This window comes from Rhinatrema bivittatum, chromosome 7 (genome assembly GCF_901001135.1).
Source record: "Rhinatrema bivittatum chromosome 7, aRhiBiv1.1, whole genome shotgun sequence".
NCBI lineage: Eukaryota > Metazoa > Chordata > Amphibia > Gymnophiona > Rhinatrematidae > Rhinatrema > Rhinatrema bivittatum.
The window spans coordinates 33,318,771-33,343,422 of NC_042621.1; the positions used below are offsets into that span (position 1 = coordinate 33,318,771).

Here is a 24,652-nt window from a genome sequence, read left to right on the forward strand (position 1 = left end):
GGCAGCTACCCTAGAGGTGGTTCCATGAGCAAAGGTGCATTTGTGTCTTTTTCAGTGCACACTGCTTGCACATTGAAGTCCACAGTCTCAGGACTATTCAATACGGCTTCAGTTACCAGTGGAGATTAGCATCCAACTGCAGTGGTGGTTGCAAGCGGATCATCTAAGGAAGGGTTATCCCTTACGAACACTGGACTGGCTAGTACTCATGATGGATGCAAGCCTCCAGGGTTGGGGGGCTCACTGTCAGGAGTTGACAGCGCAGGGTCGCTGGAGTACAGAGGAGTCTCTCTGGAGCATCAATCGGCTGGAAGCTTATGCCATTCAGTTGGCATGCTTGCAATTTGTTGATCGCTTGCAGGGTCGAGCAGTCTGAATGTCGGACAGTGTGACGACGATGGCTTACATCAACTGCAGAGAGGAACCAAGAGCCAGCAAGTGTCGCAGGAAATAGCCCAGCTCATGGAATGGGCGAAAGTACATTTTCAGGAGATCTCAGCGTCACACACTGTAGGAAAGGACAATGTGTGAGCCGAATTTCTAAGCAGACAGAGTCTGGATCCAGGAGAATGGGAATTGTCAAACTGAGCGTTCCAGCTCATAGTGGGCTACTGGCGCCTCCCATTTCTAGGCTTGCTGGTGACATCAAACAATGCAAAGGTTCTTTGCTTCTTCAGTCGCAGAAGAGATCTAACGTCTTGGGCACTGATGCCCTCGTGACACATATTGGACAGAATGATTCAGAGAATCGAGACACACACAAGGTTGGTGCATCTGGTGGCATCAGATTGGCTCAGGAAGACATGGTATTCGGATCTGCATAAGCTCCTGGTGGACTCTCTTCTCCGATTACTGGTTCACAGGGATCTGCTATGGCAGGGGCCTATTCTTCACAAAGATCCAACTTTTGTCTTGCGGTATGGCCCTTGAGAGGGCTCGGTTGCTGAAACGTGGATATTCCACTGCTATGATTTCATCTTGCTTCAAGCTCGAAAATTCTCCACTTCCTTGGCCTATGTTTGGGTTTGGCGAGTGGTTGAGGCTTGGTGTGAGGAATGAGGGGTTCATCCTCGTTCAGTTAAAATATAGCTTATTTTGTTTTTTGGGTTTTTTTTTTTTTTTTTTTTTTTGCAGGATGGGTTGATTAAGGGCTTGGCCCTTAATTCCTTGAAGGTACAGATGGCGGCTTTTGCCTGTTTCTGAGGTTAGGTGTATGGTGAACCCTTGTTGGCACGACCGGACGTGGTCCAGTTCTTGAAAGGCGTGTGAAGCATCTTCGTTCTCCCTTGAGGTTGCTGGTGCCCTTGTGGAGTCTTAATCTGGTGCTGGATTTTCTGGTGGGTCTCACTTTTCGACCACTGCGTTAGCCTCTCCTTGAGGTTACTTACTTTGAGGATGGTGTTCTGCAAGTAGAGTCTCCAAACTGCAGGCTCTGTCTTGCTGGGAACCATTCCTGCAATTGACTCCGGGGGCAGTCCAGCTGCGTCCGTCTTTTTTGCCGAAGGTGATCTCAGATTTTCATTTGAATCAATCTGTTTCCGTGCTGACCCTGGATAGGGAGAGAAATGTGGATGAATATCATCTGTTACAGACCTTGGATGTCAAGCGGCGTATCATGAGGTATCTGGAGGTTTCTAAACCTCTCAGGAAGACAGACCAGCTGTTTATACTCCACGGTCAGGGTAAATAGGGTGAGCCGGTGTTGCAGGCTATGATAGCCTGCTGGATTAAGGAGGTTATCACGGCCGCATATGTGGATGCCGAGCAGCCGTTCCCTAGTCAGGTTAAGGCTCATTCTACTAGGGCTCAGGCAGTGTCATGGGTGGAGATTAGACTGTTGTCTCCTGTCGAGATTTTCCAAGCTGCAACGTGGTCCTCCTTGCATACCTTTTCCAGGCATTACTGCCTGGATGTACTGGCCCGGGAGGACACAGCCTTCACAGCCTTCTGCGGGTAGCCTCCCGACCTGTTTGGGAATAGCTTTGGTACATCCCACTGGTGTGGAATAACCTGTCCGAATGCTAAGAAAGGAGACGTTACTACTTAACTAATAATTTCCTTTTCTTTAATGAAGACAGGTTAATCCACTTTCTCGCCCTTGGCTGCCGTATGGTGGTGGTATTGTCCTCCTGAGTGGCTGCGATTCCGGGGATTACTGGTGTCAGATCCGATCCCTAGATTAGTGATTTTTATACTTCTCGTCTAAGCTCAATTTTTTGCCATTAACTGAGTGCTTGAATGGTTGTCTTTTGTTAATAGTTATGATCATGTATTGTTTAGTTGTCCATGGTTGACTTTTGCAGAGAATACTGGCGGGCTGATATCAATGCAGGGATATATATACCGTGACATCAGCTTTGCTCCATCTCCATCTACTGGTAAAGGTACATAACCCACTTGTAAGGATTAACCTGTCCTTATTAAAGAAAAGGAAGTTATCAGGTAAGTAGTAATTCTCCTTTGCCTTGTTCGCTTGCCATGTGCCTCACCCAGGAAAAGGCAAAATATAGGACAACTGGTTCTTACCTGCTAATTTTCGTTCCTGTAGTACCACAGATCAGTGCAGACTCCTGGGTTTTGCCTTCCTGCCAGCAGATAGAGACAGAGAAAGTTTCACTGACACTGTACATAACCCAGTGTGCCACCTGCAGTCCCTCATTATTGACCTATACCAAGCCAAGTTGACAACTACCATACATTTCTAAGCAAGCCTCTAAGCAAACTCACTCCCCTCCAACGAGCTGGAAGAAGGTGAAGTTGCCCAAAAAGACAATGGAAAATTAATTTCCCAAATTTAACAAACGATCAGCACTGAAAACCTCCAACAATTCCACACTATATTTAAAGCAATAGTATGAGCGGCGGACTCTCTCCCCCCCTCCCCTGTAAATGGACAAGTCTTTAGACTGATCTGTGGTACTACAGGAATGAAAATTTAGCAGGTAAGAACCAATTTTCCTTTCCCTGTACGTACCCAGATCAGTCCAGACTCCTGGGATGTACCAAAGCTCTCCTTAACTCGGATGGGACGTGGAGAGTTCCGCTCGTAGAACATTCTCACTAAAGCACATGGAAACTGCAGCCCCATCATCCAAGCAATAATGTCTAGCAAAAGAGGGCAACAACTTATCAGTAGCAGCCCAGCAAATGCCATGTGGAGACACCTGCTGTGATTCAGCCCAGGAAGCCCCCAGAGAACACGTCAAGTACACCCCTAAACCCCTGATAGCAGGTGCCCTTTAGAAATGTAAGCCAACTCGATCACTTCCTTCAGCCACCGCACAATTGTAGCCTTAGATGACTTATTTCTCTTCTTTGGACCACTCCACAGTACAAAGAGGTGATATGATCTACAAAGAGGTGATGCTATCTATGGAAATCATAAGTGACCTTTAGATACTTCAATAATGCATGCCTCCAATCTAAGAGCCTAAGCTGCCCTGCATGAGGCGTAGAGGAATCCAAATCCTTAAAGCAAGAAGCTCTACTGTCTGACTAAGATGGAATGCCAAGACTATCTCAGGCAGAAAAGAAGGCACCATAGAAACATAGAAATGACGGCAGAAGAAAACCAAACGGCCCATCCAGTCTGCCCAGCAAGTTTCGCACTTTATTTTTCTTTTTCTCATACTTATCTGTTTCTCTTGGCTCTTAGTAACCTTTTGGTTCTATTTCCCTTCCACCCCCACCATTAATGTAGAGAGCAGTGATGGAGCTGCATCTAAGTGAAATATCTAGCTTAATTAGTTAGGGGTAGTAACCGCCGCAATAAGCAAGCTACACCCATGCTTATTTGTTTACCCAGACTATGTAATTCAGTCCTTGTTGGTTGTTCTTCAATCCCCCTGCCGTTGAAGCAGAGAGCTGTGCTGGATATGCATTGAAAGTGAAGTATCAGGCTTATTTGGTTTGGGGTAGTAACCGCCATAACAAGCAAGCTACTCCCCGCTTTTTTGTGAAGACATATCCTTTTTTCCACATTTCCTCTTGCCGTTGAAGCTTAGAGCAATGTTGGAGTCGCATTAACCGTGTGTATGTTTATTGAATAAGGGTATTATCTCCAGGTAGTAGCCGTCATTCCCGCGAGCCACCCACTCTTCATTCACGTCCTCTTGACTTTATGGATTCACAGTGTTTATCCCACGCCCCTTTGAAGTCCTTCACAGTTTTGGTCTTCACCACTTCCTCCGGAAGGGCATTCCAGGCATCCACCACCCTCTCCGTGAAGAAATACTTCCTGACATTGGTTCTGAGTCTTCCTCCCTGGAGCTTCAAATCGTGACCCCTGGTTCTGTTGATTTTTTTCCGACGGAAAAGGTTTGTCGTCTTTGGATCATTAAAACCTTTAAGTATCTGAAAGTCTGTATCATATCATCTCTGCTCCTCCTTTCTTCCAGGGTGTACATATTTAGATTCTTCAATCTCTCCTCATAATTCATTCGATGAAGACCCTCCACCCTTTTGGTTGCCCTTCTCTGGACCGCCTCCATCTTGTCTCTGTCTCTTCGGAGATACGGTCTCCAGAACTGAACACAGTACTCCAGGTGAGGCCTCACCAAGGACCTGTACAAGGGAATAATCACTTCCCTTTTCTTACTCGATATTCATTCTCTCTATGCAGCCCAGCATTCTTCTGGCTTTAGCTATCACCTTGTCACATTGTTTTGCCGACTTCAGATCTAACCCTGAACCAGACATCTGTAGGAAGGGATCTTGACATGACAGCACCTGGAGCTCTGAAATTCTCCTGGCTGAACGAATAGCCACCAAGAAAACCACTTTAAGAGTCAAGTCCTTAACCGTAGCTCTCTATAGTGGTTCAAACCGAGCCTCACACAATCCCCTAAGGACAAGATTCAGATTCCAAGATGGACAAATGTTCCGTCCCAAGGACGCAAGTTCTTAGCTCCCTAAAGGAACCATCAAACATCCAGAGGAGCGGACAGAGGATACCCTTGCACCTTACCCTGGAGACAAACCAATGTCACTACCTGGACACTCAAAGGCCAGTCCCTTGACCAGAACCTTTCTGTAGAAAAGCCAAAATATGCAAAACCGTAGCCTTAACAGACTGAGACTGCACTCTGTCAACAGCAGACAGGACTCGACGATCCTCCAAATTTGCACATACGTCAAAGGATGTAGAAGGTGGAAATAACCACTTTGGAATACCCCATCCATCTCAGTTGTCTCCTCTCAGAAGCGAAACTGCGAGACAAAAGTGAGCTTCCTGACCAAAAATATTGAGTCCTGGTGGAAAACAGTCGACCAATGTCCGAACCTCAGGAGCCCATGTATGGCCATGTTGATCAGTTCTGGGAAGCATGTGAATGTGGCTACTCTGGAGCTACCAGGATCATGTTGCCTGGATGTTTCTCTCTCTGACGTAATCCCTTGACCACCAGAGGCCACAGGAGGGAAGACAAAGAAGAATCCCTCGAGTCCACGGCAGCACCAGAGCTCTGATTCCTTTGTACTGTGTTCTGTTCAGAGGCTGTAAAACTGTGACGCCTTGGTATTATGTTTGGTTGGGATATCCCCATCTTCCATGAATGAGACACATTGCTGCCTCTAACAGCTCCCAATCCCCGGGGTCTAACTTTTTCCAACTGATAAAATCCACCTGAACGTTGTCCAATCCAGCGATGTGAGACACTGTCAGCCGCTCCAAGTGCTGTTCTGCACAGAGAAGCAATTCCTGGGCCTCTCGAGCCACTGACTGATTCTTGGTTCTACATTGATGGTTGACATAGTCCACAGTCATCGCATTGTCTAATAGGATCCATTCTGGATGCCGAGTAACCTTGGCAGACTGGCAAGCAACATGAAATGCACTGCTCTTGTCTCTAACCGACTGATAGGCCATGACGCCTCCTATTTCGACCACTGGCCCTGCGCCGACTGATCTTGCCACACCGCCCTCCATCCAGAGAAGTTTGCATTGGTGGTGACTATTATCCAGTTCGGAATCTACAATTCTGCACCATGCTCAAGATTGGTGTAAGTAAGTATCACGAAAGACTATTCCTGGCTTCCCGCTCTAACGGAAGAGGAAGATGAAACTCTTCCAATAACAGATTCCAGCGGGAGAAGAGCCCCCTGCAGAAGCCACATATGTGCAAACGCCCAATGTATTAATTCCAATGTCAATGCCATAGAACCCAGACCTGTAAATACTCCCAGACCCTGGGCACCGAAAGCTCTAGCAGAAGCCTAATCTGACTCTGCAATTTCAACAATCTCTCTCCACCAGTGTGTTAAACTGAGCTCCCAGATACTCCAGAGTTTGTAAGAGGACTAAATGGCTCATTGCTAGGTTCACCTCCCATCCTAGAGACTTAAAGCGAATCAGTACCTTTTGTACTGATTGTTGACAGAGGTCATTTGATTTCACACGAATAAGCCAGTCATCCAGATACAGATGCACCAAAACACCCTCCTTTTGCAATGTGGATGCCCCCACCACTATCAACAGTGAAGGTACGTGGAGCTGTTGCCAGCCGAAGGGAAGGGCTCGAAACCAAAAGTGTTCGCTTAGGACCTTGACCCTCAGGAATCTCTGGTGCTACAGCCTGATGGCTATATGCAGATATGCCTCTATCAAGGCAAGAGATGGCAAGAATTCTCCCTTGCGTACCGCCGCCATGACAGACCTCAGAGTTGGATCTCAGAGCTTCCATACAGAAATGAGGAACCTTGAGAGCTGCATTTACCTTCTTTAAATCCAATATCTCTTGGATTGGATATGGGGGGTGGAAGAAACAGGATGCTTAACTTAAAATTGACCTCTGGCTACACTAAGCATGTTCAGGGTCTGAGCCAACAAACTCAGAAAGACATCTCTGTGAAAAAAAGAAAAATCTGAGCAGAGTCCAAAGCGGCTCTCAATCATATGCAATTTCTCCCTCTTCTAGAAGTGAGAAAGTCAATTCTCCATCGGACTCCTTCAATGTCTCATGATCCATACCCCCTTGAATATTACCAGGGCATTTGCCAGCCATGACTGACAAATGGGAGGCCCGAGTACATGAACCCTACATAGTAGGTTGCTTCGCCTTCGCTGGGCACCCCTGCAGAAAGGTCTGCAGGCCCTGGAAACATTCCACCCAGGAGGAGGAGATGGATCTATCCCGAAGTCCCTAGGCCCAACCTTGTTCTCTCCAACTTCTCTTGGGAAAGCTTCTGCCTTCGGGAAAAGGGAGGAGAATTGACCATTCCTCACCTCCCACTACACCCCCCTCCCCCTCCAGAGACAACATAGGCTAGCGGATGTCCCAACATGGGCAAAAGCTATAGTAGTCAAATCGCTTTGAGCATCTAAACAGCGATGACACAAATGGAGAGAGAGTGAGGACTAAATTGCTATCAGGTGGCAAGCCACAGATAGCAAGGTGCTTGGATCTGTTCATCCCTGGTACCTAGCTCTCCTGAACGTTGAGTCTAGATGGCCTCCTGTGCGCACACCACTGCCACCTGGGCGTACACGCACACCCTTCCAGGATGCGCACAAATACATGCTCAAGACTAGGTCATGGTCATACGCACAAAAGTACATGCACAAATACATGCTCATATAGGCCATGGTTGTACGCGCTCAAGTTCTTGTGCAAATATGTTCTCAAGTCTAGGTCACAGGCGTACACAATCAAATCTAGGCCACAGCCTTATGTGCCCAGGTCCCAGCACATACAACCGCCACGCAGTGAGAATGTGTGCACATGCCTATGCACGCGAGAAAAGAACTCTATAGTCGTCTACCACAAGGCTAAGTGAAACCTGCCTGCACCTTCAGAGCGTTTAGGCCCAGATCCGTTTAACACCCAGCACCGAAAATCATCGGCCTGAAGAGCTTCTCAACAACTGAGGCCTCTTGACTGATTGAGAATTCATGAAGACTGCTAAAGAGCTAGTATTGTGCTAAACATGCTTTGAAACCGGCAGGAGACATCTACAGAGCAGAGACTCCTCCTCGGAAAAAGTGCTTCTCTGCACTTCTGCAGGACAGGGAACCACTGGCGATAGTTGAGGAGGAGATTCCCCTGCCTCTCCTTCCAAAGCTGTTAGGGAATCGAAAATGGCCGCCATTTCCGCGCTGACGGGAAAAGCCTCAGCGCTAGACCACATCACCCATGAGGCTTATTCTACAGGTGCCGTCATGCTTAACGCAGACCCCAAACTCTTTTGCTGCACGCACCCCCGGCAACACCAGCACCTCAATGGCAAGCAAGGGAACAGTCCCTCAGTGTCATGGAGCCAACACCCAGTCTCCTCCGCAGGCAGAGAAGCTGCTGAAAAACCCCATCGCTGAGCTCCCAACAATACTTTCTTTTGGTGCAGATGTTCAGGTTCCAGAAGCGCAGGCCGCAAGGCAGATCAGAAAAGAGCCATACCACTGGCTATATCCTTTTGCTCAATCTTAGTGACTCAGCCCAGGACAAACCGTATAAGAGGGATACTTCCCTGCTCCACTGGGCTTGCAGTGCAGAACTGCCAGCGGGTTTCACCGCTGTCTCGTAATGGATGAGAAATCTGGACCACAAGATGTCCACCCCATGGACCTCCAGACCAAGCGATCAGAAGGGTCACCAACCCCCTGCTCGTCCGCCTCAAACAAGGGTGTTGGCCCCACCAGGACCTCACAACCCCCTGGGAGAATCCAGAAATTTTGTCTTTTTAATCTTTTTTTTTCTCTCTCTCAAGACTGCAGGTTTTACACATCTACAATCTGCTGGAGACAGAGAAATACTGAGGGACTGCAGGTGGCACACTGGATTATGTACAGTGTCAGTGAAACTTTCTCTGTCTCCATCTGCTGGCAGGGAGGCAAAACCCAGGAGTCTGGACTGATCTGGATACATACAGGGAACAAATATAAACACGTAAGATGACCAATGGAAGAGCTGGGAAAGCACTGAAAGCCCCACCAGTCCCTCTTCCAAATAGGGGCAGACATGCATGAACTCATCTCAAACGGCTGGTTCCCTCTATATTCAAGTGTAGGAGAAGAGAGAAGTCGGGGGTTGTGCAGACAGCTGGCTCTGTTAGTTACCTTGGCTGGGCAGACAGCCTCTGTCCTCTCTCCCAGGTTGGGTGAGATGGGCAAATCATGCATTAAGCACTGCCAGGCCAATGCAATAAAGTGCACCCAGCCTAGCGCACAGGTTTACTTGTGATTGGATGTGCATTTTGGGTGCACAATCATATCGTCCAATGCAGTAAGGAGATTAATGCGTCCTAACCAAAGCTTGTCGGGTAGTGCCCATCGCATTTAAACTGCATGCCGACAAAGACATTAGCTATTACCGCTCGATGCAGGAAGCGTGTCCAAAGGCTGGGCGCCCAATTCACATTTTTTTTAACTCCAGAAAATTAACTCCAGCTGTGGAGGTGGAAAATTGGTCCTTACCTGCTAATTTTCGTTCCTGTAGTACCTCCTGAGTTTTGCCTCCCCTCTAGCAGATGGAGACAGAGAAGTTTTAACGGACTTCGTCCTATACCCCTGAGGTGCCACCTAGAGTCTTGTCAATATTACACTGTACCCAAGCAGAGAAAAGTAAACTAGTACAACCAAAATTCCACCCCCCCTCAAGGAGCAGAGGGAATGAAAAACTGGTAACATGAACGAAAACATGCCCATTCTCCTACCCTTTGATGGTGGGCGCACAATATCAAAATGCATTGAATAAATCTGAAGAATTTGAACATGAACCGGCCAAGCGGACTCTCCATTTCCCCATGCGTGGGACTCTGGACTGATCTGTGGTACTACAGGAATGAAAATTAGCAGGTAAGGACCAATTTTCCTTTCCCTGTACGTACCCGGATCAGTCCAGACTCCTGGGATGTACCAAAGTTTCCCTAACCAGGGTGGGACTGAGAGAGTCCTGCTCGGAGAACACTGGCCCGAAGGAACCGGGCTCTGGGGCCCGGACATCTAGACGGTAATGCCTAGCAAACGTATGCGGAGATTTCCACGTAGCTGCTGGATAAATCTGCGGTGACACCTGTTGACATTCCGCCCACGAAGTCGCCTGTGATCTAGTAGAATGAGCCCGGAGACCGACCGGAATCGGACGGCCCTGAACTAGGTAAGCCGAAGCAATAGCTTCCTTCAGGCAGCATGCAATGGTGGTCCTTGAAGCTTTCTGACCCTTCCTGGGACCACTCCATAGGACAAACAGATGGTCCGAAAGATGGAAACTGTTTGTGACCTCCAAATAACGTATCAGCATGCGTCTGACATCCAACTGTCTTAACTCCCTAGACTCGGAAGTAGAAAGATCTAGGCCAGCCAAGGATGGGAGCGCCACAGTCTGATTCAAATGAAAAGAGGACACTACTTTCAGAAGAAAGGAGGGAACCGTTCATAAAGAAACTTCTTCATTAGAAATCCTTAAGAAGGGCTCCTGACAAGATAAGGCCTGTAGCTCCGAAACACGCTGTGCCGATACAATAACCACGAGGAAAACAACTTTCAGCGTTGGATCTTTCAAGATCTCCCGTGTTAGCGGCTCAAAAGGCGCATTACAAAAGGGCACGGAGAACCAGGTTGAGCTTCCACGAAGGACAGGGGTTCTGAATCTGAGGCCGAAGATGTTTAACGCCACGCAGAAAACGAATCACATCCAGATGAGACGCTAGAGCGAGGCCTTGTACTTTTCCCCGAAAACTAACAAGGGGTGCCACCTGAACTCGTAGGGAATTGAAGGCTAGACCTTTTACTAGACCTGCCTGCAGAAAAGCCAGAACATCTGGAATAGTAGCCCTGGATGGCTCCACCGTGTGGTTCAGGCACCAGTCCTCGAAAATACTGTAAACTCTGATGTAGGCTATGGAGGTAGAAGTTTTATGGGACTGCAAAAGCGTAGTAATCACCTCCTCCGAGTAACTCTTATTTCTCAATCTCCGCCTTTCAAAAGCCATGCCCCTAGACAAAAGCGATCTACCTCTGTGAAATAAACGGGACCTTGTCGCAGCAAACTCAGGGATGGATGAAATCTCAGCGAGCTGTCTACCGCCAGATTGAGAAGGCCCGCAAAGCACGGGGGCCTTGGCCACCTTGGCACGACGAGTATCACCTTGCCTGAATGAGCCTCGATGCAGCGTAGAACCTTGCCGACCAACGGCCACGGCGGAAAGACGTACAACAGAATGTCCTTTGGCCAGGCAAGCACAAGAGCATCTACAACTTCCGCTCCTGGCTCTTTTCGACGACTGAAAAATTGAGGAGCTTTGGCATTGCGATATGTCGTTAACAGGTCCATCGTGGGCTGGACCATCGGTTGCACAGGAGATTGAAAGCCTCGTCGGAGAGTTCCCACTCTCCTGGATCCAACTGATGGCGGCTGAGAAAGTCGGCCTGCACATTGTCAACTCCGGCAATGTGAGAGGCTGCTATCCTGTACAGGTGCTGTTCCGCCCAGCTGATTAAAAGTTGAGCCTCCGTCGCCACCGGACGACTCCGAGTTCCGCCCTGACGATTGATGTAAGCCACCGTTGTCGCATTGTCGGAGAGAATCCGCACTGATCTCCCCTCTACTAAGGGAAGGAGGGCCTGTAGTACCAACCGAATCGCTCTGGTCTCCAACCGATTGATCGACCAAGAAGACTCCGACCTCATCCACTGATCTTGCACTGCTGTTCCTCGACAAACCACTCCCCACCCGGAGAGGCTGGCATCAGTGGTTACCACTATCCAGGAGGGAATTTCCAAATCCACACCCCATCGTAATCTGAACACAGCCACCAAAGAAGACTGGACCGTGCCGAATCCATCACGGCTGGGAGCCTGACGAGAGGCGGATCCAGAAGACCGTGAGGCCCGAAAACGACGATTCCCCCGGAATCTGGACCTCTGAGGAAAAGAGCCTCTGCTCCTGGGCCTGTCCTCTGGCAGCTTGTGTGGACCTTATTCTCTCCCAGAGACTTAATCATGTCCTCCAACTGTTGGCCGAAGAGCAGCTTTCCCTTGACAGGCAAGGAACTCAGCTGAGCTTTCGAGGAGACATCTGCCGACCAATTTCTGAGCCAAAGGAGCTTGCGGGCCGAAATGGCGGAGCCATTGTTGTTCCCAACGTGCGCAAGAGATCATACAGTGTGTCTGCACTGTAAGCCACCGCCGCCTCCAAACGACTAGCCTGAGCCGTGTCCGCTTCCGAAAGGGATGCCACAGATTGTAAGTGCTACACCCAATGCAGGCTCGCACGCAGAGCAAAACTGCTGCACATGGCCGCCTGCACTCCCAGAGCGGAGGTCTCAAATATCTTTTTAAGCTGTACCTCCAACTTTCGGACCTGCAAATCTTTTAGGGTCGTCGCTCCCGTGACTGGGATGGTGGTCTTTGTAGTGACTGCAGAGACTGCCACATCCAGCTTGGGTACCCTGAGCAGCTCCAGCGCATCCTCCGGTAGCGGGTACAACTTATCCATAGCGCTGCTGACTTTCAAACCTAGATCCGGGGTGTCCCATTCCCGGAACAAGAGGTCAGTGACCGACACATGAAAGGGAAAAGAGCAAGCCGGACCTCTTAGACCTAACATCTCGGGATCCACCGCTCCCATACATGAATCCTCCTGCGGGACTTCAATTCCGAGCTCTTCCAGAATATTCGGGATAAGTGGACCCAATTCATCTCTCCGGAACAAGTGTACCAACTTGGGACCATCACCGTCCACCACAGAAGTGCCTCACTGCTTGGGCACCAGGGGCTGACCATCCTGGCCTGCGTCTACCCCCTGAAGGTCTTGCGGGGAAGGGTCTCCTCCATCAGATAGATCCGACAGAGACGAATCATCCGGACCTGCCATGGATCTGAGAGGGTGCTTACTTAGTATGCTCCCCCACCGGCGGGGACTTGGGACGCTTACAGGTGGAGGGAACCTTAGAAACCTTGCCCCTTTTACGTTTGGATGCTCTCCGTGCCTTGAAAATCTTGTGAAAAAAACCTCACCAAGTCTGAGGAGAATGACGAAGACGACCCATTTGAGGCCCCCTCAGGATCACCATCAGAAGTATCAGTCCGATCCTCCTGTGACCTGCCTCCCCCCCCCGGAGGGCCCCGGTCGCGTGGAGTGAGGTGGCGGGGAACTCTGTGCCTCCATCGCGGCTCTCTCTGCATCCCTGAACGTTTTCAACATGGCCTCCGTCCCTGCACTAAGCAGGAACGGATCAGGTGAGTGCGGCTGAGCTGTAAGCCTCCCAGGTTCTGGGTGCCACGAAGAACTGCTGCTGCCACGGGGATTCCCCTCAGCGGACCTCTCCGAGGTCCCTTCACCTCCCGAGACACAATCTGCACAGATGCCAGCTCTAGAGAGGCGGGTGTGCGCTCTGCCGCACGTGGAGCAGGCCTCACCATGAGGCATAACCTCGGGCTAAATTTAGCTCCGATCAGTTGAGGTAAGTGCGCAAAAAAATAGTCCGGGCGGCAGGGCCTTCACGCGAGCCGAAACGTAGCAGTAAGGCAGGCAGAGAGGAGCTGGAGAGAATGCTAGACCGGCCGACCAGAAAAAAACCTCACTTTTACCTTTTTTTTTTTTTTCCCCCCCCACAGTGCTCCGAAGGCTGTGTTGAGCTGCCTGCCGCAGGTGAGTGAGCGGGGCTCCCAGGTATCACCCGCCGGCTGTAGCAGTCCCCGGGTCTTCAACCCCCTGCTCTTTTGCCTCTGATACCAGGGGGGATTGTCCCATCAGGACCTGCCATCCCCCTGGGAGGCTCAAAGGAACTTGCTGCGCCTTCTGCCTCTGTTTTCACAATCTCAAGTAAATTATTATTATTTTTTTTTTTTTTAAAGAGCCAGAAACCTTCTAAGGCGCATCTACTGGCTTGGCCGGCAGGAGCTGGTGATCCTGATCCGCATCCGGTCCCTCACCAGGGGCTTGCAGAGGAGACTTGCCTTCATCCACCCCGTCCGTATCTGAACTATCCACCTGACAGGAAAAGAACCGGAGAGGGCATTTGGCCTTGGGGGCTTCTATGCCACTGTGTGACTTGGTACACTTGTGGAGTGATGAAGCTCCTGTCCCAGCCCCCAGCGATGTCAGGACCTCACGGGGTACCTTAGTACCCTGGCTCTTTGCTGCTTTTCGTGCTTTGAAGGCTTTATGCAGCAACAAAACAAAATCGGAGGAGAACGAGAAAGAAGACTCATCTGAGTCCTTCCCTCGTTCTTCCTCTGAGGAAGAGATCTGCGCTGCCTGCAAGTCGCCTCTCCCCCAGGGGCAGCAGGACGCCGCGAAAGAGGTAGCGGAGAGCTCCCTTCCCCCAGGGCTGCCTTCTCCTGCTCCCTGAATGTTCGCAGTAATTCTTCAGTACCTGAGCTGAGAAGAAAAGGGTCCTGAGGCTGCCGCAGCAATTCTGCCCTCCCAGGGTCCCTGCATGCTCTAGAGCTGCTGCGATGCCATTTCGCCGGAATCGGCTTCCCCGAAGAGCCTTCCCCTACCAACAAGCACCCGGTACAAACTCCGGCCCACAAGCTGCACCATGTGGCATGATTCCCGAGCTAAATTAGGATCGGGGCCCGAAAAAAAGAATCAGCGTGACCAAGACAAACCCCCGGGAGCTCGTAGGAACTGAAAAGGACAGCGAAAACAGCATCGGAAGGAAGGAGGGATGAAAAAGACCGCTAGGCCGGCTCAGAAATTAAATAAATCACCTCAGCATTGTTTTGTCCTGTGTGCAGATCTTCAGAGGGTGAGTGAACCAGGCTCTCCGGCATCACCCTCAGCCACGGGCAGTTACAGGGCTCCCAACCCTCTGCTCCAGAGCCTCTGTTCCCACCAGGACCCTGGGAGGCTTAAAGAGATATATTCTCTCTCTCTCTTTTTTTTTTTTTTTTTTAAGATTCCCTAAGGAACGAATACCAGCAAAACTAAAAACCTAACACTAAATCCACCATCTGCTGGAGACAGAAAAATACTGACAGACAGGTGGCACCTCAGGGGTATAGGATGGAGTCCGTTAAAACTTCTGTCTCCATCTGCTGGAGGGGAGGAAAAACCCAAGAGTCTGGACTGATCCGGGTACGTACAGGGAATAAAGTTTATTTGCAGCCAGGTGCTCATGAGAAACATAAAAAACGTGGTCCTCTGTGTTGTGATAAATGTGCCCCTTGTAGGATAGGGATGATTAGAGAGATCAGTATAAGATTTAGTTGTTTGGGGTTAGAGCAAAAAAATTAAAAAAATATAGAGAGAGAGTAGTAACATGGAGCATGATGAATAACTAAAGGACACATTAAAAAACCATGGGCAATTCCTTTCCTTTGGTAAACAGGCAGTGCAGATTTCTGTAACTTCAGCTAGGAAAAGCCCAATTTAGATGTCTTTGCGCCCGATGCAATAAATATTTGAGCGCCAGAAATGCACATTTCTCCTGAGCGTGCCCTTTTTGTATGCTACTTTGGTTTTCTTCTCATTAGAATACTGCATCAGGTGAACACGGGATGCGGATACATGCGTCTATGAGCGCCCATTTCTTGCACGTATCTTATTGCATCGGCCTGCGAATGTGACTTACTCCGAATTTTGGGAGCAGCAGCAGTGGTGAAGGAGCTCTGACAGCCAAGGGAACTAACTTAGACCCTGATTTAATTAAGCATTTTCCCCATCGACACAGAATGGGAGAAAAGCCTTATTAAATGACCAGACCAACATCTCCCATTCCTGCATTTGTATATAGAGGGAGCTGGTCCACTATGATGGGTTCATGTCTGTCTCTGTCCCACTCTCCCCTTTGTCTTAACATTTGGAAGAGAGACTGGCAGGGCCTTCGGTGCTTCGCTAGGCTCTTTCTTTGGCTGTATGAGTCCTCTCCACATCCACACTGCCTGTTTCGTGGAGGTTGATGAGCCACACAATATTTTTTTTTTTTAGTATGGGCTTGAAAAGGTTGGGAAACACTGCACTAGAGGTCCTCGGCACATACACTTTTCTGAAAACTTAACTATTCTGTTAATACCATAATCCCATTCAGGACTAAAGAGGCAGAGCAGCAAGGATGTTCTGCTCCAGCCCTCCCCTTCAGGCAGCTTGCAGGGAACAGGGGATGGGGGAGCTGGATATGACAGAGCAGAACCACACTGCTCCCTAATTCAGTCTCTCCCCCTCTTCTACAGGGAACAAGAGAGGAAGGGTTGTTACTGAAGCAGAAACTGCAGAGTAAAGAAAAGACACAAACAGGCCGATAACTGTAAAAAGTGCGGGAGAGCCGGCGCTTCGTGTTGAGCGCTCGCTCTCCCGATGTGCACCCAGGCACCTCTCCTGGGTGCGCGATTCTCTATTTAAATGAGGTGTCGCGCTAATAAGGAGGCACTAGGGACAATAGCGCATCCCTAGCACCTCAGTTAGGTGCTAGGGATGCGCTATTGCCCCTAGTGCCTCCGTTAGGTAGAGGTGGCTGTCGGCGGGTCAGACAACCGATGCTCAATTTTACCGGCATCCGTTTTCAAACCTGCTGACAGTCACGGATTAGGAAAACGGATGCCGGTAAAATTGAGCATCCATTTTTCTAACCCACTGACCTGGCGGGCAGATTTTTAAAAAATTAAAAAATTTTGTTTTTATTATTGGTTCCTCCGACTTAATATCACTAGGATGTTAAGTCGGAGGGTATACAGAAAAGCAGTTTTTTCTGTACACTTTTCCGGGTTGCTTAGAATTTAATGCCTTGGGCAGGTGTTAATTTCTGAGAATAAAATGTGTGACTTGGCTGCACATTTTATTTTCAGTATCCCGGGCGACTAACTAATAGGCTCCTCAACATGCACTTACATGTGATGAGCGCTATTAGTTTTTGGAGGGGGGGGGTTTGGCTACGCGTTTTATTACCCCTTACAGTATAAGGGGTAATAAGAGCATGGCCAAACGGGTGCTAAATGGTGTGCTCGGCCAAGCGTACCGTACTGTATCAGCCTGTATAAGGGTTTGAATGGTGGGGGGGGGGCGGGAGTGAATGAAAGGACTGAATGAAGGGACTGGAGGAAAGCAGAGTGAAGGTGGGAGAAGGGCGACTGAGTAGATATGGAGGGGCAAGAGTGGGTGAAAAGATGAAAGGGATGGGAGTGAGTGAGGAGATCAAAGTTGTGAGGTGCGAATGAGAGGATCGGAGGCAGTCTGAGAAAAGCAATTGGAGGGGGCAAAGAGAGTGAAAGAGGGAAAGGAAAGGGATAGGAGGATGTGTGGTGGGGGAAGGAAGAAAGAGTGAGGAGAGCATATGGTTTTGTTCCCTTACTTCCTCTCCCAATGAAGCAAAGAGCAGGATTCAATTTTGAATTCCAGACCTGAGGAGAGCAGGTGTTGCATGGCAGTCTGCCTCTACTCCCAAGGCAGAGGATAACCAGCTGATTCAGGCTCAGAGGAGGCCTGCGACTTACTGGCCAAAGAGGGAGAGGAAGAAACTTGCTGGAGAGGATACTTTTTCAGGAAGGGAAAATTAGTGATGGGGGGTGGGGGACTCGAGAACCACCATGGATTGGAGGTGAGACTTGGGGGTGTGTTAGGACCACAGTAGGGAGATGAAGATCACTGGAGGAATCATGGGGAGGTTGGAAAGGGGGCTTGGGATGAAGAACCAGAATCACCAGGTCTGGCTAAATGCTTTTGAATATGGACCTCCTACTGTTTACATACAAGTAAATTTTCAAGGGTTCACGGGCCCGGCCACGTGCATAAACCCCAGTATATGCCGAAGTGCCAGGCCTCTCAGAAGGGGCTGGGCAGGGGACAGCGCTATTAGCCGCTGTCCCGAGGAAGCCCGCGCAGACAGCTGGCCGGCATGCGGAGTCTACTGCTGCTCCTTTGCAGCAGCGAGGTAAAACACAACAATTATTATAGCTAGGAAAGAGTTAGGGATCCAGGAGGAGAGGGGAAAGGGTAGGAAGGTTAGGTAGTGGTATAGGGAACTGGGGAAGCCCTACCGCACCATCTTTTAAAATCCCCCCTCCCCCCGTACGTGGAGGATGCCACCCACCAGCACATGCGTGCACGGATGTTAAAATCCACCATGCATGTGCGCGTGGATATCATATTTTATAAACACATGCGCATTATAAAATAGCCAAGTCCACGTATGTGCATCAGGAAGGCACATGGACACGCACATTTTTTTTTTAAATCTACCCCATACTGAGGATAAGCTTTGGCAACCTTGTCTTCGCCCATAGCCCAAGTTCACAACATAGCTATGCCCTGCCTGCTCATTAATCAAAGCTCTTGCTTGTGGGGACTGAGAAAGTAATTTCCACCATTCAAGTTCTCTCCATAGATTTATTGAAAATCCAAAACACATGTTCACGTGCATCTTTGTCACCCCTTCCCCCCAAGCAAGAAATAGACACAGTTTCACCTTCTAGATAAGTTCCCTTACATTGAACCACAACATGTCTGCCAGATACAAAACCTACCTGGTCAATGCCGCTATATTAGGAATGAGGTCTATAATCTTTATTAATAAACTATTCATGTCTCGCTTACCAAGCTTGGAGTTTTGGGGGCCTGAGCACACCTCCTTCCCCTGGAATCTGGAAAGGAGCACATGGCACCCGGGGCTAAAACTACCAGTGCTTGTCACTGAAAGGAAGGCTCGGCAGGAGGTTGTAATGTGAGACCTGGGCTTTTCTCCCCTTCCTGTGTTGCTTCCCCTCCCCCTCTCTCCTTCTCTCCTCGTGTCCCGGGGAGAGCAGAAGCCTTGACTCTGTCTCCAGCTACAGAGGAAGATGGAGGAACGCAAGCTGAGGCTGCAGGAAGAAGCCAACAGGTAGGATAGGAAATGAAAGCCAAGCCTGGCTGAGGGGTCTGCAGGGGAGGAGGCACGTGTTCATCATCAAGTGCTCTGCTGGGGAGCAGGGTTGCCAGATTTTAAACGGGCCTTCTGGACCTCCTTACTGACTAAAAAGAGACGGTTACATTACGATTGTAGCCTAAAAATAGCCTTGATAGCCCGGCGGGTGGGGTCCCAAGACCAAAAGTATCCCAGACTTGAAAAAAAAAAACCAAATACAATAATTTTCAAGAAATAGATTGGTGCTTTCCTTTTCGTTTTATGATAGCTTTGGTCTGCCCCTTTAAGAAATAAAGAACAAGGCCCTCTACTAACCCTATTGAATAAAACATTACAAATGTACGTTCCTACGAGCAAAAGACTCCTGTAGGCACCCTCCGCCCCTTACATTCCTTTCCCCTTCTCCCCCAACACATTTAAATAATCCACTTCTGTTTCATGGGGAAACCTACCATCCTGAGCATGGTGCATTCCTTGTCTGCCCCAGAGAGCGTACAAACTCAAGGCCACATGGCAGGTTGGGCGAAAGGCTTCGGCGCATCCGGGACCTCATCCCTTCTGCTCTGTCCGTTCATGGGATTTGGAATGTGTATACTTGATTTATTTCTGATTCACATTCCGCCCTTTGGGACACTTCAAAGCGAATTACTTTCGGGTACTGCAGGTATTTTTTCCTGCCCTGGACAGTTTACAATCTAAAGGGTCTGTCTGATTCACTAAGGCTTTTCTCGCGTGCTGTGTCTATGGGGGAAAAAAAAAGAGCAGCAGGAGGAGGATTTGAAACCCTCAAGAGTTGTGCAGCCCCCACCCCTGCAGAGAACTGGAAGAGACAGAGCAAAGACAAACTGCCGTGTTCCCTATTCCTTCCCATCCCCTCTTGATCTCTACAGGGAATGAAGAGAAGGGTGGAACCATAGTAGACAGCATGGAGAAAAGACAATCTGCTCTTTAATCCTGCTACCCTCCCCCTACCTCTCCTCTTGTTATTTCCCTGTACCTACCCGGATCAGTCCAGACTCCTGGGTTTTGCCTTCTCTCCAGCAGATGAAGACAGAGAAGTTTTAACGGACTCTGCCCTATACCCTGAGGTGCCACCTAGAGTCTCTCAGTATTTCTCTGACTCCAGCAGACGGTGGAGATGCAAGCCTTTCAGTCTGGATTACCTAGTATTCTTTAGAATTAGATACATTTTTAGTCTTAGTGGGAAGATTATTTTCAGTTTTTTTTTATCTGAGGCTTTCCACTTTGGGGAAAAAAAAAGTCAATCAGCTAGGAGTCTTTAAGCCTCCCAGGGGGTTGTCAGGTCCTGGTGGGACCATCCCCCCTGGTAATAGAGGCTGAGGAGCAGAGGGTTGAGAACCCAATAACCTGTCCTCTGCATCAACTGAGGGTGATACTGGGAGCCCGGTTCACTCAACCTCGGCGGGGGGGGGGGGCGGCGGTGCAAGGCTTCCATTTAAAAAAATAAAAAAGGTAATTTTTTTTTCTACCTTTCGCCTCCGGCTCAGCGCCCTGTTTGTGTGTCGTCGTCCCCCCCCCCCCGTTTCGCCGCTGCTGCGCTGCAGTCCACCGAGCTCAGGGGCTCATTTTCATTCTGCTATGCCTGTTTGGTGTGCGGCAGCGTGCGCGCGGCTCTCCAGAGCTGGAATCTGCCTAGGAGGTTCGAAACATTGTCAGCCCTCAGACCCATTTCTGCTCAGCGCGGGAACAGAAGCCATTTTTTTTTTTTAATTTATCAATTTTACAATCATATAAACAAAGAATCCTTTGCTTCAATCAGGAGAAATTATACAAAAAGAAAAAATATTATACATTGTTAATTGTAATTATATTATAATTACACAACTATTTCATGTTATATAATTTATATCTCCTATTTATTTCTAGGTAACATTGGGTGGAGAGGAAAGAAAAAGAGGAGTACACAAAGGAAAAAATAATTAACAATAAGCCCCCTTACTATTAATCCCAATCATATTTTTTGGGGAACCAGATATTCTAGGTTGTAGGGGTTTCTTTTCTGCCATCCAGAAAGACCCTCAATTGCTCTGGGTTAAAGAATATATAGGTATTACCAGAATACTTTACCACGCACCTAGCGGGATAACGTAAAAGAAAACTTGCCCCTAGAGCCAAAGCTTCAGGGCGCATTGTTAAAAAAGATTTCCTGCGTAGTTGCGTAACCCTGGACAAATCGGAGAATATCCGGACCAATCCACCCATATATGTAACATTTATTGCTTTAAAGTAATACTTCATAATAAGGGCTCTATCAAATTCTGAGAACAAAGAAATAAAGAGAACTGCTCTTTCAGCAATTTCAAGTCCAGAGCTTTCCAAATAATCAGATAGATTGTTAAAGTTTCCAGTTTCTCCAACTGGAGATATTTGTACCTGGCTCTGTCCTTGTTTTAAAAACAAGATCTTTTTAACAGCTGGAATTTGTTCCTCTGGTATCTGCAGTATATCTTTCATGTATCTTTTAAAAGTCAATAGTGGTATCTCTCCCACCACTTTAAGGAAGTTCAAAACCCTAAGGTTTAACTGCCTCAGATAATTCTCTACAGATTCCAGCCGTCGTGTTAGGATCATTTGATCTTTCACACAGATGGCATTATTATCAGACACTTGTTTAAGATTTTCTTTAACTTGCTGTAACTCTTGCAGCTGCTCTGTCCCCTTTAGATGTAGCTGACTTTCAATAGAGGCCATTTTTTGGGCGATTTCCTCCGTTTTTTGGGTCTGTTCATTGAACGCCATCGTTAACCCCGCAACCAGGTCCCAAAGGGACTCCATAGTTATTACCGCCGGTCTTTTAATCTCAGTGGGCCTTCTTACAGGGTTACTCATTACCTCTCCTCCACCGGCTGATGTTTCCAGTCCCTGCGGCATCTCCTCGACCCTCTGTTCTCTCCATGTCGCAGCTTCAAGGGGATTCGAGGTAATAGGAGACCCCTCCACACTCGCGATGCTTCGCGGCAGTCCTCCCTCAGGAGTCGCACTTGTGACGCATTCCACCAGCGACTCCTCTTGTCCCGAAGCATTCGATGAGACAGCATTCGGCGGCAATCGTGGTTCCGGGGGAGTTAGCGATATTTCCCCAAGCGGAGAAAGGACTCCTCCTCCTGTTCCGCTAGCGGGGCTCGCTGCTCCTTGAGATATGGGGGAAGCATATTACAGTATGATACGCTGTCCTGCGGGAAGCGTGGGCTCGGGGGGATAAACCCTCACCTTCCCCTTTCTTTTGTGAGGCATTTGACAAGGAAAAATCAGGTAGGTATTACGAAAGGCAGGAGCGTCTGAATATGCGTACAGTCAGGGGGCCATCTTGGATCCTCTCCAAAACAACAGAAGCCATTTTGCAGACATTCAGGGATCAGGAGAAAGCTGCGCTGGGGGAAGGGAATTCCCCACCACCTCTTTTGCCGCAGCCTGGGGCCTCCGGGAGGGGGGGGGGGGATTTCCTGACTGATCAGGGCCATTCGCCAGGAGATCACGCCGAGGGGGCCTCGGATGACTCTTCTTCCTCATTCTGTCCGACGTTGTTTTGCTGCTCCACAAGGCCTTTAAGGTCTGGAAAGCAGCTAGAAAACAGGGTAGCAGAGTCTCTCGTGCAGCCCCAGCACCTTCACTTGGAGGCAAGGACGTCATCTCGACCAATAAGTGGCCCAAGTCCCCACCAGGGATGGGAGCTACGGTCCAAACGCCCTCTCAGGTCTGTTTCTGGTCCGGTGGACTGTTCATCTTCAGAGACTTCGGATGAAGGTGAGACCCTTCCGCAGGGGCCGGATGCGGACCAGGATACCCAGGTCCAGACCTCCAAGCAAGGTGGCACGTCTATGGTTGAGGGTGATGACCCCAAGGTGGTACGCTTATTCCGGAAGGATGAGTTGTGCCCTCTCATCCCAGCTATTCTGGAAGAATTGGGGATCGAAGTCCCTCAGGAGGATTCTCGATGGGGGCAGTGGATCCGGTGATACTGGGATTTAGGGGTCCCGTTCTTTTCCATATGTCGGTTACTGACTTATTGTTTCGAGAGTAGGACACTCCAGATTTGGGATTGAAAGTCAGCTCTGTGCTATGGACAAATTGTACCCGTTACCAGAGGACACTCTGGAATTTCTCAAAGTGCCCAAGGTGGATGGATGCTGCAGTCTCCACAGTAACCAAGAAGACCACCATCCTGGTGACAGGAGCCACGGCTCTTAAGGACTTACAAGATCGTAAATTAGAGATGCAACTTAAGAAGATTTTTTAAGTCTCAGCTCTCGGAGTTTGTGCTGCCATGTGCAGTAGGTTTACACTGAGAGCCAGCCTCCGCTGGGTGCAGCACTTACAATCGGCAGCATCCCTTTCCGATGCAGAAGCAGTTCAGGCCGGTCGCCTGGAGGCTGCAGTCGCTTATAGTGCTGATGCACTTTTTGATCTACTTCGGGCAGAACTGTGGTTTCGGCAGTCTCAGCCCGCAGACTCCTCTGGCTCAGAAACCGGTCAGTGGATGTTTCTTCTAAAACTCAGCTGGGATCCTTGCCTTTTAAGGGAAAACTACTCTTCGGACAACAATTGGAGGACATGATTAAGTCTCTGGGTGAGAACAAGGTCCATAAGTTACCAGAGGACAAGCCCAAGATCAGAGGATCCTTTCCTCAACAGTCCAGGTTTCGGGGGAACCGTCGTTTTCGTTCTTCCTGATCTTCAGGGTCCTCATCTTGTCAGGGACTTACCAGACAACGCTCCTGGAATCAGTCCTTTCGTGGCCGATGCCCTGGTAGGGATGGAGCCCTCAGGCACATGGTGGTCTCAAATCGGCACAATGAGGTGATGCCGGTTCACTCCTCCATACCGAAGATAGGGGGCAGACTGTCCCTTTTTCTGGGGGAGTAGGCCAATTTAACTTCCGATCAGTGAGTCCTAAATATAATAGAACATGGCTATGCTTTAGATTTTGCTCGGCCGCTCCGAGAGCGATTCCTGATTTCCCCGTGCTCTTACCAGCAAAAACTTCAGGCTGTAATCGACACCCTAGGACATCTACAGGACTTGGGTGCCATAGTACCAGTACCCACAGGAGAGCTCTGGCGAGGTCGCTACTCCATTTACTTCATGGTACCCAAAAAGGAAGGCACCTTTCGGCCCATCCTCGACTTAAAGAGAGTCAATCGAACCTAAAGGGTACCCCGGTTTCGCATGGAAACTCTTCGAATGGTAATAGTGTCCGTCCACAGAGAGTCTTAGCATCTTTAGGCCTGACAGAAGCCTATCTGCAGATACCCATTCGTCCTGACCATCAGAAGTATCTGCGGTTCGCGATCCTAGGACATCACTTCCAATTTTGTGCACTGCCATTCGGTCTGGCAACGGCGCCCAGGGTGTTCACCAAAGTAATGGTGGTGGTAGCGGCGGCTCTCTGGAGAGAGGGTATACTAGTACATCCTTACCTGGGCGATTGGCTGATTCGAGCAAAGTCAGAGGACTTTTGCCAGAAAGCGATTCAGCGGGTCCTACAACTTTTGAACTCGTTGGGCTGGGTGGTCAATCCGGACAAGAGTCATTTCGTTCCTTCCCAGTCCTTGGAATTTCTGGGTGCTCGGTTTGACACTCTGTTGGGCAAAGTTTTCCTTTCCGAGGAAAGGCTTACTAAGGTGCAAGCTCAGGTGGAGTCTTTGCGGTCCAGGCCTTGTCCCAAAGTCTGGCACTATTTGCAGGTTCTCGGATCGATGGCGTCCACTCTCGATTTGGTTCCATGGGCTTGTGCACATATGCGTCCTCTTCAATCAGCCTTACTCTCCTGTTGGAATCCGCTCTCCGAACAGTTTCACCTTCTCCTGCCATTGACAGACTCTGCGCATTCCAGTCTTGTTTGGTGGCTCCTACCAGA

General features: G+C 49.2%; 1 protein-coding gene across 3 annotated transcripts in view; it reads left to right on the forward strand.

The window, feature by feature from the left end:
* The window catches only part of VPS9D1 (VPS9 domain containing 1), a 306,602-nt gene that overhangs the window by 42,741 nt on the left and 239,209 nt on the right, over positions 1-24,652 (forward strand). For all 3 annotated transcript variants that reach the window (XM_029608215.1, XM_029608216.1, XM_029608217.1), the window contains exon 7: positions 18,698-18,750. In XM_029608215.1, the coding sequence (XP_029464075.1) occupies positions 18,698-18,750 (53 nt within the window). The remainder of the gene's footprint in view (positions 1-18,697; positions 18,751-24,652) is intronic.